This window comes from Cariama cristata, unplaced genomic scaffold (assembly GCF_000690535.1).
Source record: "Cariama cristata isolate BGI_N322 unplaced genomic scaffold, ASM69053v1 scaffold17022, whole genome shotgun sequence".
NCBI lineage: Eukaryota > Metazoa > Chordata > Aves > Cariamiformes > Cariamidae > Cariama > Cariama cristata.
This window is the reverse complement of record NW_009605724.1, coordinates 19,403-34,918: the sequence shown is the minus strand read 5'-3', so window position 1 is coordinate 34,918 and position 15,516 is coordinate 19,403. Positions and strand designations below refer to the sequence as shown.

Genomic DNA, 15,516 nt, shown 5'->3' with positions numbered 1-15,516 from the left:
GGGGGGGATGCATTAAAGTGCAACGTAGATCTGCAAGGTCTATGGGTTTTCTGCATATGGAGATGCTTCCTGTCAGGACCCTTTCTTGTGTGGCTCTGGATTTACAAGGAAACTTCCTTTTACCCGGCATAGTAACTTTATACTTGACAGATCGCAACGGAAAACATCTAGGGCTAACTTCTGTACTTCACAAAACAGTCTGTTGCCCTGACCTGATCCCCTGTCACACCTCTGTGATCTCCTTGTTCAAAGTCAGACGCTAATGGCCTCGATAATCAGCTTTGACTCCAAGCAATCCATCAGTCATGGATTTCAGGCAGCATTAAATTTATTATCTTGGGTGCTCTTTGTTTCCTTTTCACAGGGCTACTGTGCTCACCATGTTTGTCTTGCTTCTCAGATTCATTTTGCAATCAAAGGAAAGCTTGTCTATTAGAGTTCTCAGAGGTTCATCTACAGTGTAGCCATGCCTTGCATGCTCTTCCTTGTCTTGCCTTTTGATAACAGCAAAAGCACCAAGTGTAACAAGGGCTTTGGGCTACTTACATCTATCTCAGCTTGGGGGGGAAAAATGTCATTTCAAGATGTTTTCATGGCCATTCAGAGTCTGTTCTCACCCCTGCTTTCAGGCTGTTGAGTTTTCAAAGGGTGTTTGACTTTATGGACAGCAAAACATAGAAATTGTTATTTCCGTATTTAGCACTGATCAACTGATGCAGCCTGATGGATCCTTCTAAAGGTGGGATGGAACAGGAAGTTTTCCAAACAAGTATTGGAATTTGTGAGAAATGCCTAGTGTGCAGGAGCAGCAAAGCTCACTTGACACTGGGCAAGCATTGGTCCAGGCGTAGCTCTCTTGCTAAGCACCTTCTAGAGAAGGACCCCAAGGAGCCTGGCCAGGTGAAGAGTGCCTGCTGCAGCTGCCCAGGAGGCGAGGGCTGTGGGAGTCCAGAGCCTGAATCCATACTCTATTAAAGCAAGAGGCTTTTAAGGGCAGAGTTGTTTATGGAGCTTTCCATCCTCACAGGTGTGACGGTTTACTGAGTTTTGCATCCTGTAAGGAAATACTTTGGCCTTTGCAGCAGGCTGGTTGCCTTGTCTTTTCAGATCTGCAGAGGATTCACACCTCCTGTTGTCTTCATCATGACCAGTGGACTGTGTACATCTCTGAGACACCTGAGAGCAGGAGGGACTGTATTTGTCTGTTACAAAGATACTTAACCATGAGAGTGTGTGTACCTTACTCTATCCCAAGAGGCCATTGGTTGGTACTGCTTTGCCTAACTAAAAGCGAATTCTTGAGCTTGGGAAGTGCTGGAGGTGGTTCCCTCACTCTGTGTCATTGGTTTGTGCAGGAGGATTTAAGGTCAGTTGTGAGGTTGCCTTTCCTCGCAGGAGAAAACTTGAATAACCCATCACCCTGCTTGTACTGTGCAATGTTTTCTGTCTCACTTGGCACTGCCAGCCCTGGGAATGCCCTTCCCTCCATGTCTGGCAATCTCTCAGCTACCGGCTCCCCTGCAGCAAAGAGAACAAAGCAGCCCTACTAAGATCCCAGGTGAGACTGGAGATGACGGGCCCCAAGAGATGCTTTTCCAGCACTCCCCAGGCAATTCCACTGGCTGAAACTGTTCAGTTCAGACAAATCAGTTTGCTCCTGGTATTCAAAAATGCTGGAAAAGCTAATGCTGTGGTCACTAGTTAGTACAACAATTGTCCTATAAATCCTTCCTGTCTTTATCTGGGTCACTTTCTCCCCTTTCTATCTCCAGCCTGACCCCAGTTAATTCTCTGCCCTGGATATCCGCTTATTCCTACAGCTACCTTTGACCCATAGAGAGTGACAGAATCAGCCTGGTTTGTTCCACCGCACATGCCACAACACGTGAATGTTTTAGTTTGATTTTCTTTTCCCCCGCTCTCAATCCAAAGCTTACAACGTATGTAGATCTGCCTGCCTTTTGCACCACTGCCTGTCAGTAGATTCTCCCTTGCCAGGCCAATGTCTAGATAAAATGTCAGTGCCCTCAGCCACATAATTACCTGGGTCATAGCACACGGACAAAAAAGCAGAGCTCTTCCTGGTTCAGTAGTCACATCATATGGTAATGTGTCATCTCTGTAGCAAGGCACTTGTTAACAGGTGACTGACAGGTATCATTAGTCCTTGCCCTCTCACACAGCCACAGAACTGGGAGTTGAATTAGCCACTGATTTACTGCAAGACACTGATCATAAAAGTCCCAAATTGAACAGGTAACTCTCAGAGGTGACCAAAGGGCATATGAGGCTACTTTGGTTAATTTCTTTCTTCTTTTTTTTTTTTTTATAGTTTTTGTAACTGAATGAGAAGGGATCTGGTCAAGAAACATGGAGACATTGACATGGAGACTTGGAAAGTTTTGTTAGCAGAGACATTGGTATCCTCACAGAATTTTGACCAAGAATATCAAAAGGAATTTATGAGGTTTTCATATACTTGTATGTTTAGCCTACATTCAGTAAGCATCACTGGACAGCCTCTATATTTCAGGGTTCTCATTAAAAAGTTGGAACAAACGTTGCCATGGTAACGTCAACTTTGAAGAGATACCTGAAGTTTAAGTGCTTCATCTCAATACCTTTAACAAAGCACCCTCAGGAGGAAGATGAGAATCAGAGGGGATGGCGCACAGTCAAAGTGAAAAGTTGTGGAGAGATATAAAAATACACTGAAATAACAAAGGATGAACAAACATCCACCAACACCTGCTGAGCATTTCTTTGCCCATCAGGATGGAGATGTGGCCAGGCTAGTGTTGTTAAGCCAAGGAGGATACAGTTAAGAGGTCATACCTGAACACCCACACCTTCCTGCTTTCTCATTTTGTTGCTTTGGCATTTTCTCCTATGAATAGTTGGAGATGGTGTCTCATAAGTATTTTTCACTTAAGGTTGAGCCACAGTCCTGCCTCTTGCCACTGGGTTCTTCTTCAGGTCGTGCTTTTCTTGGTCCCTCTCCTGTCTTGGAGAGGCGTATGTTCCTTCACTGTGGGCAACCAGTGCAATCTGCCTTTCACCTTTGCACTGGCTGGCAGCATGAGGCTGCCTGGTCCCACTGCCTCTAACCACCCACAGTGTTCTCCCCCTCAGAAGAGTATTCTGAAGCGAGTATCACTGCACCCCTATCTGCTGCTTACAGCAGCACTGTGCGCACTTGCTTTTGCAGCAGGAGCTTTACATGTTGGAGGATCTGGCCACTGTCAGATCACACTCCTCGCCTTGCAAACCCCTGGAGCCAGGAGCAATCACTTGTGGTGAGACTGGAAAATCGAAGACAACGCTGTACTGGGAGAGGCACAGTGTTTAAAGAGGGGCTGTGTGAGAACAGCCTGCAAATGCAGGGATGCCAGCAGTGTTCCTCAGGAAACATAATGCATGGACAACAAAGTCAGTGAAAGGTGTTCCTTGTGAAGGCTTTGGCTCCCCACACATCAAAGAGCAACCATTTGCTTCGGTACTGATGCTCAGTGCAAAGGCCCGGATGCAAAAGCTGCTAGAGGAAGGACCGAACCTGTGCATTCCCCAAAGGTGAGAGCAGGAGGAAGGAACATGGGAAGAAATGCCAGTTTCTGCTGCCAGCCAGGGCCTCAGAGGCAGTAGCCCTCCCACTCACTCACACAACTGCTGACTAAGAGTCCATCAAGCCTACAGATTTGCACCTTACCTGACTTTTTGCCCACATTTTCCAATTCACACTGCTGCTATGGCAAAAAAAGGCAGACTTGTTCTTGCCCTACATATGTGACATGAACTTCAACTACAGCCCAGGGGCTGTAGGTACGTGCCTTAGGAAATTAATTTTATTTTGCTAATATGCAGCTTTGCAGCAGTGCCTGTAGATCAGGAGTGCTGTGAAGTGGGTCACATTACAGACTCCAGCACTGGTTTTGAGACTGTTTGACCTCCAGCCCTCCAACAAAGAACTGCAAATTCCAGGGTTTCCCTGTCCCCACACTGCCACTGGGTCCTGGGGAGAGTGAAGCCACCAGCTTTATTCCCACTTTTTGACAGATGCTTCTCATGAAAACCCCGGGAGCTGGATCAGAGGGCCTCACATGGCTTTCCAGCACAGTGCTGCTCTCTGACTGCTTGGATGAACTGATATATGTGCTTAGCTTTTTTTTTGCTATGTCACCATCCAAAAGCAGTGAGTCCTCCATTAAAATCCCAAGTCATCCACACATGTCATGTAGGTGGTTTTTATATTCCCCAGGGTGGATATCTCATCCTGAAATAACCTTCCATGTGTTTTGTGCACAGTCGGCAGGTGTTTCAATAAACAGGACTAGACACAAATCATTATTCCAAGCTATTCATTATTCATTGCTTTTTTCAGCATTTTAAATCACAGGGAAGGCAGTGGGAGAAGGGCTGAGAAAGGGCCCAAACAGGCCAGCCCTGAGTATTTACCAGAGACTCACACTGAGGCTATCTGCAAGGCTACCTTTGTTTTTCCTTCCTGTATTTGCATGCTGCTGTGACAGCACAGCAAAGTAAGGGGACATAGGCCTGTTCCACAATTCAAGTGAACTCTTAAAGGCTGTGATCAGGGATGGAAAATGGAGGGTAAGGTTTTTAGTGAGGAGCTGAAGTCACTGTCTCTCAGGAGTTACACTCAGAGAGCACAGTGTTAAAATACTAACCTCTCAAACACTGAGAAACTAAGAAACACTAGGTTCAAGGCCACCCCAACAGCTTTGGTTTAACTGCTTTGCTGCAACTGGTGGCTTTAGAAACATTTGCAGTCCCCCTGCCCCATGCCAGGTTCCACAGTCCCCTGGAAACAGGTCAGAAGTCTCTGACTTCTGGGGACCCACTACTTTTCCTGGAAGGACATATGGAAAATGTTTTCCATTTGAGCAGCTGAGTGCTTCTCCAAAGCATAACTTTCTTTCCTTGCCACTGCTGTTCAGTTCCTGAGTGATAGTCAGGAAAATCTGACTTTAAATAAATTTTGCTCCTGTGCACCTTGAGGAGCTGATGTAAAAATACTAAAGTTTATTAAAAATCCTTGATGGCTCAAATTAGATACCCAAGACTGAAGAATTTCCATGAGCTCAATATCTAAATTCTCACATCTTCAAACAGCATAGTACAGTCTTTTCACCAGGCAGGTAGAAAATTGGTTAGTTATCATGAAATGCCCAAGCTGGATGACCACCACTGAAAGCCTCAGAAGGAGGTCAGTCATTCTTTCATTAGAGCCACAGCCACCAAGTACAGCTCGGGGAACCACGCTGAGAGAAAACAAACTATTGAATTGCTGCTTACTAAAAGTGAGCCCTCTCCCCTCTATGCCCTGAGCCAGGCAGAAGCCAATGAAAAAAAGCTGCATGAAAAATTCAGGTAGTTAAGGCTTCATCATAATCCTTCATGCAAGTATGTGCACAAAGTAGTATTAGACGGGAAGCTATAATACCCATGGTGCCTAACTTCATTGTGCTAGCAAACTCACATGTCGCGTGTTTAATTTGTTTAGTGAGACTGATATTTTGATAATGCCTGGCACTTAGAAGGCAGCCAAAATAATAATTAATGGCTCAATTAGCCACGGCTTCCCGACTTTTCAAGCTCCTTCCATGCTAATGAAGAGGCCAATTTATTTAGTTTTTCTTCCCAGAGTTCAAAATTGGTCACACTAAGTGAGTTTTATGACCAGGAGAGAGAGTTTGGGATTTAACTTTAATGAATCTGTTGGTCTAGTAATCTTGTCACAATTTTTCTGCCTGGAATTTTAATTACTACTATTCATGATAACTAATTACTGATTTTCAGCTTTTATAATGATGTCCAGTCTGTTTTCCTTCTCAGTTATACCATTTTGCATCAGTCTCACTGCTCTGATCTCACTGAATTTGCACTTGGAATATGAGACTGAAATTTCTGGTGGAAAAAAAAAAAACTTTCTGGAAGGATATGTGGTTTGGTAGAGTAGGTCTACACAAGGAGGAACAGAGTAAACATAGCTTGCAAAGGCTAGGCAGGAAGCCCACAAATAAAAGCAAAGGCATTTCTAGGAGAGGAAAAAGAAAGATACTTTAATCTAGAAGGGCTGAAAGAGACAGTTTCTCTCTCTAGCACTTATCAATGCTTTGTAATTAAATAGAATTCAGAATACCTGCTTCATAATCCTTTCCTTATGACTTCTCTCTCTTTCATTTACTCTGTGTTTCAGTCGAGTGGTTAAGCTTACATTGTTGAAGTTATCTATCTGTAAAAGATTTGTACAGGATGTACTACCAGGATTACAGCTTAATCTACTGAATATTGAAATTGCATTGGGAATAATATGTGAACAGGTACTTATGTGTATTGGCATATTTATACTTGTTTCCTTGAATCACTTGTCTGTTGATCTGGGTTTGCTACACAACACCCAGCGCAGAGATTTGGACATGTGATGGTGCTGGGATGAAGAGTGGGAGGGATTGATCTAGCTGCTGTAAAGTTATTTTAGGAAGGAAGAGGTGAATTAGAGCTAGAAATTTAACCCTTGAACTTTCTGGCCACTCAATTCACCTGCAGAACCAGCCCTAGAAAGCCTCTGTCCTAGGGGATGGGATGGTTAGGAGGCTGATGGCCTGGGTTGCCCCTGGGGCAGTGCCCAGGGCCAGCGCGGCTGGCAGCCACCCTCTTCTGCCCCCCTGGCAGGACCCCTGCCAGCACTGGCTGCCTCAAAGCCCTGCGGCATCTCTTGCCTACGGCCACATCTTGCAAAGCGGGAAACAATGCCTGCGCTGCGTTAGCATCTGCAGGAACGAATAAGCACAGGTGAGAGAGCAGAGTTGTCTTCACAAGCTGGCAGAGTTCAACAAGGCCCTTCTCTGTCTTGCAGCTTATGAAAAAAAAAAACACTTAAAAGCAAGTAAATGAACTGCTAAAAGCATTCCTATCTGAGAGACATTACGTGAAGAAACTGACACCAGGAGGGCTCTGTCAGACAGAAGGTACCACAGGGCTGGGCATGGCCTTCCTCCTGCTTTCTCACCCTCACCTTATGGCACGGAGTCTACTGACAAGCAGCTTCTGGCTTGGCAATTCTCACTCAAATGGAGAACTATCCAACAAAGAGCTCATTGTACGCCAGTTCTTGGGGACTGCTGATTGAGGAGCAGGTCATCTGGGAACTGAGTAGGCTGAGGAGGGTATCTCTGATGTGAAGAGATGTCTGCACTTACAAGTTGTTCTCTCACCATTGCAACAGTAGCCTCACTGCACCTAGTGGTCCACAGGAAAAGCTTATTAGCCTTCTAGGCCACATGTTTCCTCAAACTGCGAGTTTAAATGTACAAAGAGAAAAAGAAATGAAGCAGTCAACCAGCAGAAGAGTATGAAGAAGAAAACCATAGCCAGACCAGAAATGTATCACACACTTTTTAAAAGTTAGAGGAAACATGTGGCCTAGAAGGCTAATAAGCTTTTCCTGTGGACCACCAAGTGCAGTGAGGCTATTGTTGCAATGGTACTGATGCATTGACCCAAAGATGATGGTAAATAGTATCACTGGCAGAAAGAATGATGGAAAATAAAGACTGTATTTTTTAAAAATACCTCGCCGGTGATTCCATGTAAAGGATGTAGACCCCTTCAGATAAGGTCCCCGGAAAATGCCAGCAGGAGCAATGAAAACCATCATTCATGATGACAAAATGTTTCTGCCTAGCGGGCTCCTATCACGCTTGTGCCAAGGGAACAATGCTTCCATTTCCTCTGCTGTGAAAAATGTCATGCCTCATTTCTTAATTGCTCTAGCCTGACCAACTGGCTGGGCTCTTAGACAAAATAAGAAGAGAATTCTTGTTCCAGGTACTCTTGGATATGGTCCGCACTAGCTTGGTCTGGCAGGGCTTGGCAGGGCCTGACAGTGCTCTGTGGGAGTGTTGACCAGCCAAATGCCCTGCTGACGATGCACAGGGAATGCCTGGCTTCTGTCAGGGAAGAGTGGAGGGCAAGCTCTGAGCAAAAGTGACCCTCAGAAACTGCATACATATTAGATAGCTCAGCATGAAGTTGTCCTTACACACAGAGGACAAACTGAACTGAGCCCTGCTGTTAAACAGAGGGTGTAATTGTCCCTCTTTCTGCTCATTTGTTTCCTGGATGTAAGAGTCCTGTCTTGGCTGTAGTTGTGAATTAATATAATTTTGGGAAAAGTCCTAACACTAATGACAAGAAGTCCTTCATTTGCATTTGTCTACCACAACAGTGAGAAGAAGAGAACATATTTTTCACGGCTTTGAGTATGATGGCTGGTTTTGAGCGCTGAAAACCACATAGATCCTATACAGGCAAACACATGCTGGTAGGAGCAGAAAACCTAATCCAAGGTAGTCATGATTTGAAATTTTCTTTGAATGGATGTGAGAAGCAGAGGTGAGATTTTAAGTCAAATCACTTGTTGCTACTATTTGGAAAACTGCAGGAACTTCAGAGTTGTCTTTTCTCTCTATGTAGGAAAGTGAATCTAGATTGTCATCAATGCTGTTCTCAGCAGGCTGGCTGCAGGAGGTGAATTTAGATTTCATTACATTATAATACAGTATGTATAGGAAACAGACTTATGGAGGCATGTCATGGAACCTATGCCAGGTAGAAGCTCATTAGGTGTGACATCAGGTCTTGGCAAGGGTAAGCAGTGAGTTTCTGTGAGTATCAGTGACAGACCCTTTCTTCCTTCCATGCAAGAATAAAACAGGAGACTTGTTTTCATCTTCTTTACATTGTTTCCTCATGCAGGGAAACCAGTCCAGGGTCCACTGTCACACATCTGTTGCAGTGATTACTTGCAAAGCATTCCAGTGAGTCCAGCAGTACTGTTGTATGTCTTGGCACACCACACTCCCCTGAACAGAGTCCTTGTTTGCTCCCCAGGGAGCATGATGCATGAAGTCCTCTCAGGCTGGGACCTTGCCTAGCACCCTGCTTTGTTATGGTAATGGCGCATGCTGGACACACAAGTCATTGGAAAGAGTAGCTTTGCACTTTGTTGGTGTATAGACTGTTGCCAAGACTGTCATGCTGTCTGTTCCCTTCCCTGAGAGAGGAGCAACTGTGCACTAGTTGCTTTGTCTTATGCCAGGCAGGGCAGCTGAGAAGGTAAAGTCTACTCAAGCCGGGCCTCCCGCCCGAGCAAACAGAGAGACACCTGCTTGGTTTGCCTTGTGGTGTGTCAGTTAAGAGAGGTTGTTGCCTGCTACTCTTTACATCACTGTGGCTATCACGACCCTCCTTTTAAACAGACATTTTCTTCAGCAGCTGGAGCATCCAAACGCTGCAGTCTGTCCAGCCAGCCACAGAGGCTGAGGTGCTATGTCCATGCTCACGACCTGCTTTCTGTTGGCATATTCCTGCATCTAGGGACCCATGGGAGCAGTGGTTTTTGGATTTTCAGGCTGGTTGGTTTAGCCATTTGTTGATGACACAGTGACCCTTCAACTACAGGTACTCAACTGCCAAGGGATCTTCTGTCCCTCCCCAGAGGAGACAGGCACCTTTTTACATCATGCAAGTTCAACACTTCAGGTGACTCTGCATGTTTTTTAAAAACACCATGAGTGCAGTTTGCAAGACCATCAGCCTGGGACAAGTCATTAATGCTCTAAGCTGATTAACTTGTAGCATCCACAGTATGTGCAGAGAAAGAGGGAAGCAAAGCTTTGTTTCTGGTATGCATGACCATTTAGATTACCTCTTTCCTATTGCGGACAATCAAAAGGGAAGACTGTAATTAAATTTGTTGTAATGGACATTGATATAATGTAAATAAAGTGCTTAAAGAAACACTGATTTCCTGAAAGGATGGGTTTCACACGTGAATGTGAAACCCAACTCAAAAAAGGTTTTATGTAACTTCTCCTGAATGACTGACCTTGAAAATGTACAGTCACAGCCCTAAGGCTAAAAAGTCCCCTTTACCTCCCCCGAACATTCAAATTACTGCAAGAAAATACCATCAGAAAAAGAAGGGCTGGAGCAAGATCTTTGGAGCTAAGACACCTTTGCTAAACCTGGAATTGCCTGCTGAAATTTATTTGAACTTAGCTGGAGGATTTCTCTGCTCTTTCAGCCATGAGAAGGACTGTGAGATCCTGCCACAAATGAGTGACTTTAGCTGAGAGTACTAATCTCTTCTCTCTTCCAGCTCAATGCAGTTGCAATCATTTCAAAACAGAATGGCTGCTGCCAGCATCCAGGAGCACTACAACTGGCAGGACCTGCCATTTGTACAGCACGATGCTGGGGGGCAAGACTTTCAGGGTCCTGCTTACCCCTCCAGGGAGAGCATCTGGTGCATTACACATTTTCAGAAAGACTGTGAGAGCTTTAAAAAGTTTAAATATTTGAAGCCTCCATCAAACTGGTTCGCAGCTGCACAAGGTTTTGCACATCTCTCTCTCCATTCCTTGTTCACGCCAAGACAGTGATGACATATTGGAAACCAGGCCATAACACTGACTATGGAAAGGGCAGTATGAGGAAAGGAGCGCTAACATCCTCAGCTGTTTGCTGTGTTGACAGGGTAAAGGTGGTCTAAATTGTTCTCCTGTCTTGTTTTTTCCATGTAGATGAAAGAAATTCTCCCTATATACCATGGTTTATCATACAGAATCCTCTTCATGAGGAAAAAAGGGATTTGGATTATTACATTAAAATTTTCCATGGGTCAGATCTCCAATTCCGAAAAAGCATGTTGCAGTCAAGACAATTAGAGGGCTGTGCCTCCAGATTTTGCTTTTATATGTTTCTAACTTCAACTCAGGGCAGGCTCCTTCAACTGCAGTGCATGGTAAAGACATGATGGGAGAAGAGGCCAATGCCACTATTATGTCTAATGAAAAAATTTAAGTGCAGTGATACTAGCTTTGAACGCTGCACACGGTCTTCAGTTTTTGCATCCTGCATAGCTCTGAGAGCATATCATTAATAATTTGTGGTAACACATGGCTTCTAATTTATTGAATTATTTTTTCTGTTTAAAATAAATGGAAAAAACTACATAATTCAGCTCCTTGCAGCTCATGTTGTGCCATAGATGGCTGTGCTTGTAGGAGGGTATTCACTTCTCCAAAGTGTCAAAGCATGTACTCCAGCATTTAGGGAGGAGGATGCTTAGCCAAAGACAGTCTGCTTTCATCTCTGATAGCCTGACTAAGAGGAAAAGTACGTCCCTACAGGAGAGATCAGACAAGCTGAATGGGTGCGGTAAAACAGAACAGCAAGTAACTTACCACGTCAATTATCTGCAGCAAAGAAAGCTGGAGTTCGACTACAAGGGGTTGGGAGTCATTCACTACCGGTCGCTCAAGGCGATTGTAGTTTCTCAGCAGTTCTCTGTACAAGCGTCTCTGGCTTTCACCCTGTTGAGAGACTAGCGAAAAAGAAAGAAGACATCTGTCATTTGGGCTGGTCACACTGTCCCCATTGTTTGTCTGTTTTGTTGAAAACCCTCTCTTAATAGGTTTGTAATTTGAAAGTAGTTCCCCAAAAAATCCCCAAAATTCTGCACATTGGTGTGACAGACACAGCTTTTCTGCATATATGACTGATAAGCTCTTAAAAAAAAAACAAACCCTACTAACACTAACTCATTACTAACTCAGAAGCTACTGAACAGCCTTTGGGGCTCTGAGTAAATGTCCCTCTCCCTCGGTGCCCCTTCTGCTGATAGTCAGTGGAAATGTGGCTCCAAAACCACCAGAAAGCCTCCTGGAAGGCAGTCAGAGAACTATTTGTTTGTTCTTGTTTCCTAAAGACAGCCTGCTGTAAGCCAGCACTGGTATTACTTGGACAGACTGTGTGTTTGCTCAGCATGAGTAACAGGTATCCTTATTTCCTGGAGCTGATGTATCAGGCCCTTTTTTGTGCTCAGGAAACAGTAACAAGCTTTCTTTATACCCTCCTCAGTTTTATGTGTGCTTTGGATTACTTCCCTTGCCTTTTGTCTTTCTGATGGCAGCACACTTTGTTAACACTTAGTGAGGTGGTGGTATGAAGGCTAGAGTATTTGACAGGTATGTATAAAGATACTGAATTTCTGGTGTTGCGTGCTTAACTCTGCTTCCACTGGGAACAGCCTCAGTGCAGAAGCTGTCATGCAAACACATGAGCATGTTGAAGACTAGCAGAATTTCAGTCTAAGCTTACATTGCAAAATGCTCTGTTCCCCAGCTTTGGGGTGGGGAGCATCCATCTAACCTGCATGACCGGGCTTCCTTGCCCCAACAACCATGGATAGGGCAGGGTAGCAGTGATGGCTTGGGTCTCTTCCCACAGGTAGGTGAGCACTTTGCTGGGACATACCGCCCAGGAGCTTGGGTCCTCCAAAACAGTTTAGGCATTGGTGCTCTGGCAGCCTGAGCTCTACGTAAGAGCTGCATCTACAACAGTGAGGGTCATTGGCTACAGGTTCCCTGAGGCCAAACCAGTCCTGTCAGCATGACTGCATATTCCCTGAGCTGTAGAAATCCAATCCCTGGCAGGGAATCTGCACTCTATACTATTATTACTTTGGACTGGAGCATTTTTTATCCATTGCAGCTCCCATTCTCTGTGTGTGACTTCTTTTAACTCTTGAGCAGAGCTCTGCACATTGAGACCAAGACTCCTCTCACAGTGGTTATGATGAATATCTTTTTGACAAATAAATCATAACAACCAGTTCTGCCTTCCCCAGACTCTTACTGTGCTCAGAAAACCTTGCAAGCCTGGAACAAGATGCTCTCCTACACAGCAACCATGCTTGTTAAAGCTAACAATAAATTTAGTTTTTAAATAGTTTATAAGTCTGTTTAATTGATGTTCTCTTCAGTTTTCCTGACACTAAAGGGAGCTCTGTGGCTTTCCAGTCATAGTATGATCATGGGGATCCAGAGGAGCACATGCTGTAAGCGCTGCTCCAGTAGCCCTTGCTGACACATCAGTATTGGATGTTGTTTCACCATCAGCAAAGACAAGCTCTGGCCACAGTACTTCTCCTTCACAAGCTTAAGTAAGCTTCTCTGCAAGGCAGTGATTTAGGTCCTCTGTTACGGCCTTAGTACTTGCTTGCCAGTGCCTCAGCAGACCCTGACTCCCTTTTAAAACCTTTCTGTGGAAAGAAAACCAATCAATATTACTACACATTGTTCTACAGAAAAAGGCTCTGTGTTTTGAACAAATTTGCAGTTCTTTCACTCAGCTGCCCCACCACCCCACCACATTCCTGTGCTTTAGGGAAGAAATGACTGCTTGCACTACTGCTTTCACCTTGACTATTTATGTAATATTTGCCTTTAACCTTCCTTTTAAACTGGTTGTCTTAGCTTTTACAAAGGAAAAGTGCCTTTCACCAGCCCCTGGAAGTCGGCTGGGCTGCTAGAGTGCCTTGGTACCATTGCTGTCATGGTGCATTAAAGCAGTCCCTCCAAGGGAGGTCTAACTTGGAGAGATTTGAGCACAATGCTTTGCTGTGTGCTTTGGAAAGCTGTCTTTGTATTGTGTGCTCCAACTACGCTGAACCAGGCCCCTTTTCCTGTTAAACTTTGTGAGCTGAAGTAGCCCAGCACTGCAATTTTGCACCTGGTTTTCCATCCTTTCTTCAATCCCCTCTCTGTAATGTGATCCTATTAGTTTGTGACCTCCTGTATCCAAAATCGTTAATGTAGCCGTAGCTGATCTATTTGTAGCCTGCTGAGTTGGCATTGGTGACCACATGTTTGTTTTGCTTACCAAATGACACAGGTTCAGAAGCAGTGAAGCATTTGGGGTGTCCTGGCAAACAGTCGTGCTAGCTGTTGGTACCACAAAGACCTGGTTAGTCTAATCACACTGCTCTCTCTCTGCTACAGCTGCTTTGCAGAAGGAACTGAGGCGGGTGACAAGTTAGACTTGCATTTTCATAGACTTTTTCTTTAAATTGTAATCTTCAAATACTTAATGTTTTATACTCCAGAGAGATTTCTGCTTTTTTCCCCTCTAATGCTTGTGCTAATGCATTGTGACACTACATCTCCATGTGCTAAATGGAGTGTTTGCTGGTGATGGGGAAGTCTGGATCTCTGAGGAGTTGTGGTAGAATAAGCTTTATCATTGCCTACCCTTCAGTCACAGAAATCTAACCAAAAGCAGTGGCACTGTTTTATCTTTTAAACTAGGCTGGAAACTGGACGTCAATATTTAAGGTTGCCAGGTCAGTCTCCCATGTATAATGTTTATGTCAAGTTTAGCAAGACTTTTGACACCATATCTGAGAACATCCTCATAGAGATTTGTCTATGCCTTCCAGGCTAGATAAGTGAACAGTGAGGTAGGTTGAAAAGTGGCTGATCTGGCAGGCTCATCAGCAGGACAAAGTCTAGCTGAAGGCCAGACAGTGGTAGAATACTCCACAGGTAGATATTGGGGCCAATGATGGGCCAGAGTGCACCCTCAGGAAGTTTTCAGATGATACAAAACTGGGAGGAGTCAATGATACAGCACATGGTTTTGCAGCCATTCAGAGGGACCTCAAAAAACTGGAGAAATGGCTGACAGGAACCTCATGAAGTCCAATGAAAGGAAGTACAAAGTCCTGCACCTGAGGAGGAGTAACCTCAGGCACCAGGATAGGCTGGGGGTCCACTGGCTGCAGAGAACATTGGCAGAAAAGCCTTGGGGGTCCCTATAGATACCAAGTTGATCATAAGCCAGCAATGCACCCTTGCAGCAAAGGCCACCAGCATCCTGAGCTGCATCAGGCAGAGCCTCACCAGTGGGTCAAGAGAGGTGATCTTTCCTCTCTACTCAGCACTGTTGAGACATACCTGGACTGCTGGGTCCAGTTCTGGGCTCCTCATAACAAAGAAGACTCGGAGTTAGCAGACCAAGGATGAGATTGTCCCTTAAGCTTTACTTTCTGAACAATCTGAAGTGGTTCCCTAAACTGCTTCTAGAGTTTGCAGGCAATTGGGAGGCACAGGGCAACCAATCCTCTGGTGGTTTCGTGAAGAGCTCTATGGACAACAGAGGTATCTATGGACCATAGTCAACTCTTAAGTACTCTCTGAATCTGCTCCTATGCTTCTGCATGTGCAAAGAAGTCTGCAAGAAGCCCACTGATTTATCAATATGACCTATAAACTGATATCAGTCTTGGGAATACACGCTATACTTGAATTTCATCTTTCTTTCTACGATGGAATTGCTGAGAATTGCACAGCAAGGTAACCCGCCTAGGAGCTATTTCTCTATTGCAGAATGCTACCACCTCCTCTAACAAGAGATACAAGAAAATGTAGTTTCCCAAATGAATTGCTGTGAGACTAGGGAACTCCTTAGGTAGGGTGGCACTGTGTGGTATCCTCTGTGCTCGATCGGGGAGTCCTATGATGTGAAGGAAGAACATGGACAAAGAAAACAGAAGATGGCAGCTTCCCTACGGTCTTGTTTCTGAAACGTATCTGAAAAGCTGTCCTTTGCCTCCTTTGTTCCCCTACAACATCCTTGCATTGCATTATT

The 15,516-nt window shown here is 44.7% G+C and overlaps 1 protein-coding gene across 1 annotated transcript in view; it reads right to left on the bottom strand.

Moving 5' to 3' along the window:
* LOC104158444 (neuronal acetylcholine receptor subunit alpha-7-like) overlaps positions 1-15,516 on the bottom strand; it is a gene marked incomplete at its 3' end in the record, with an annotated part of 43,843 nt that overhangs the window by 14,338 nt on the left and 13,989 nt on the right. Inside the window, exon 2 of the mRNA XM_009696097.1 lies at positions 11,271-11,410. Coding sequence (XP_009694399.1) covers positions 11,271-11,410 — 140 coding nt within the window. The remainder of the gene's footprint in view (positions 1-11,270; positions 11,411-15,516) is intronic.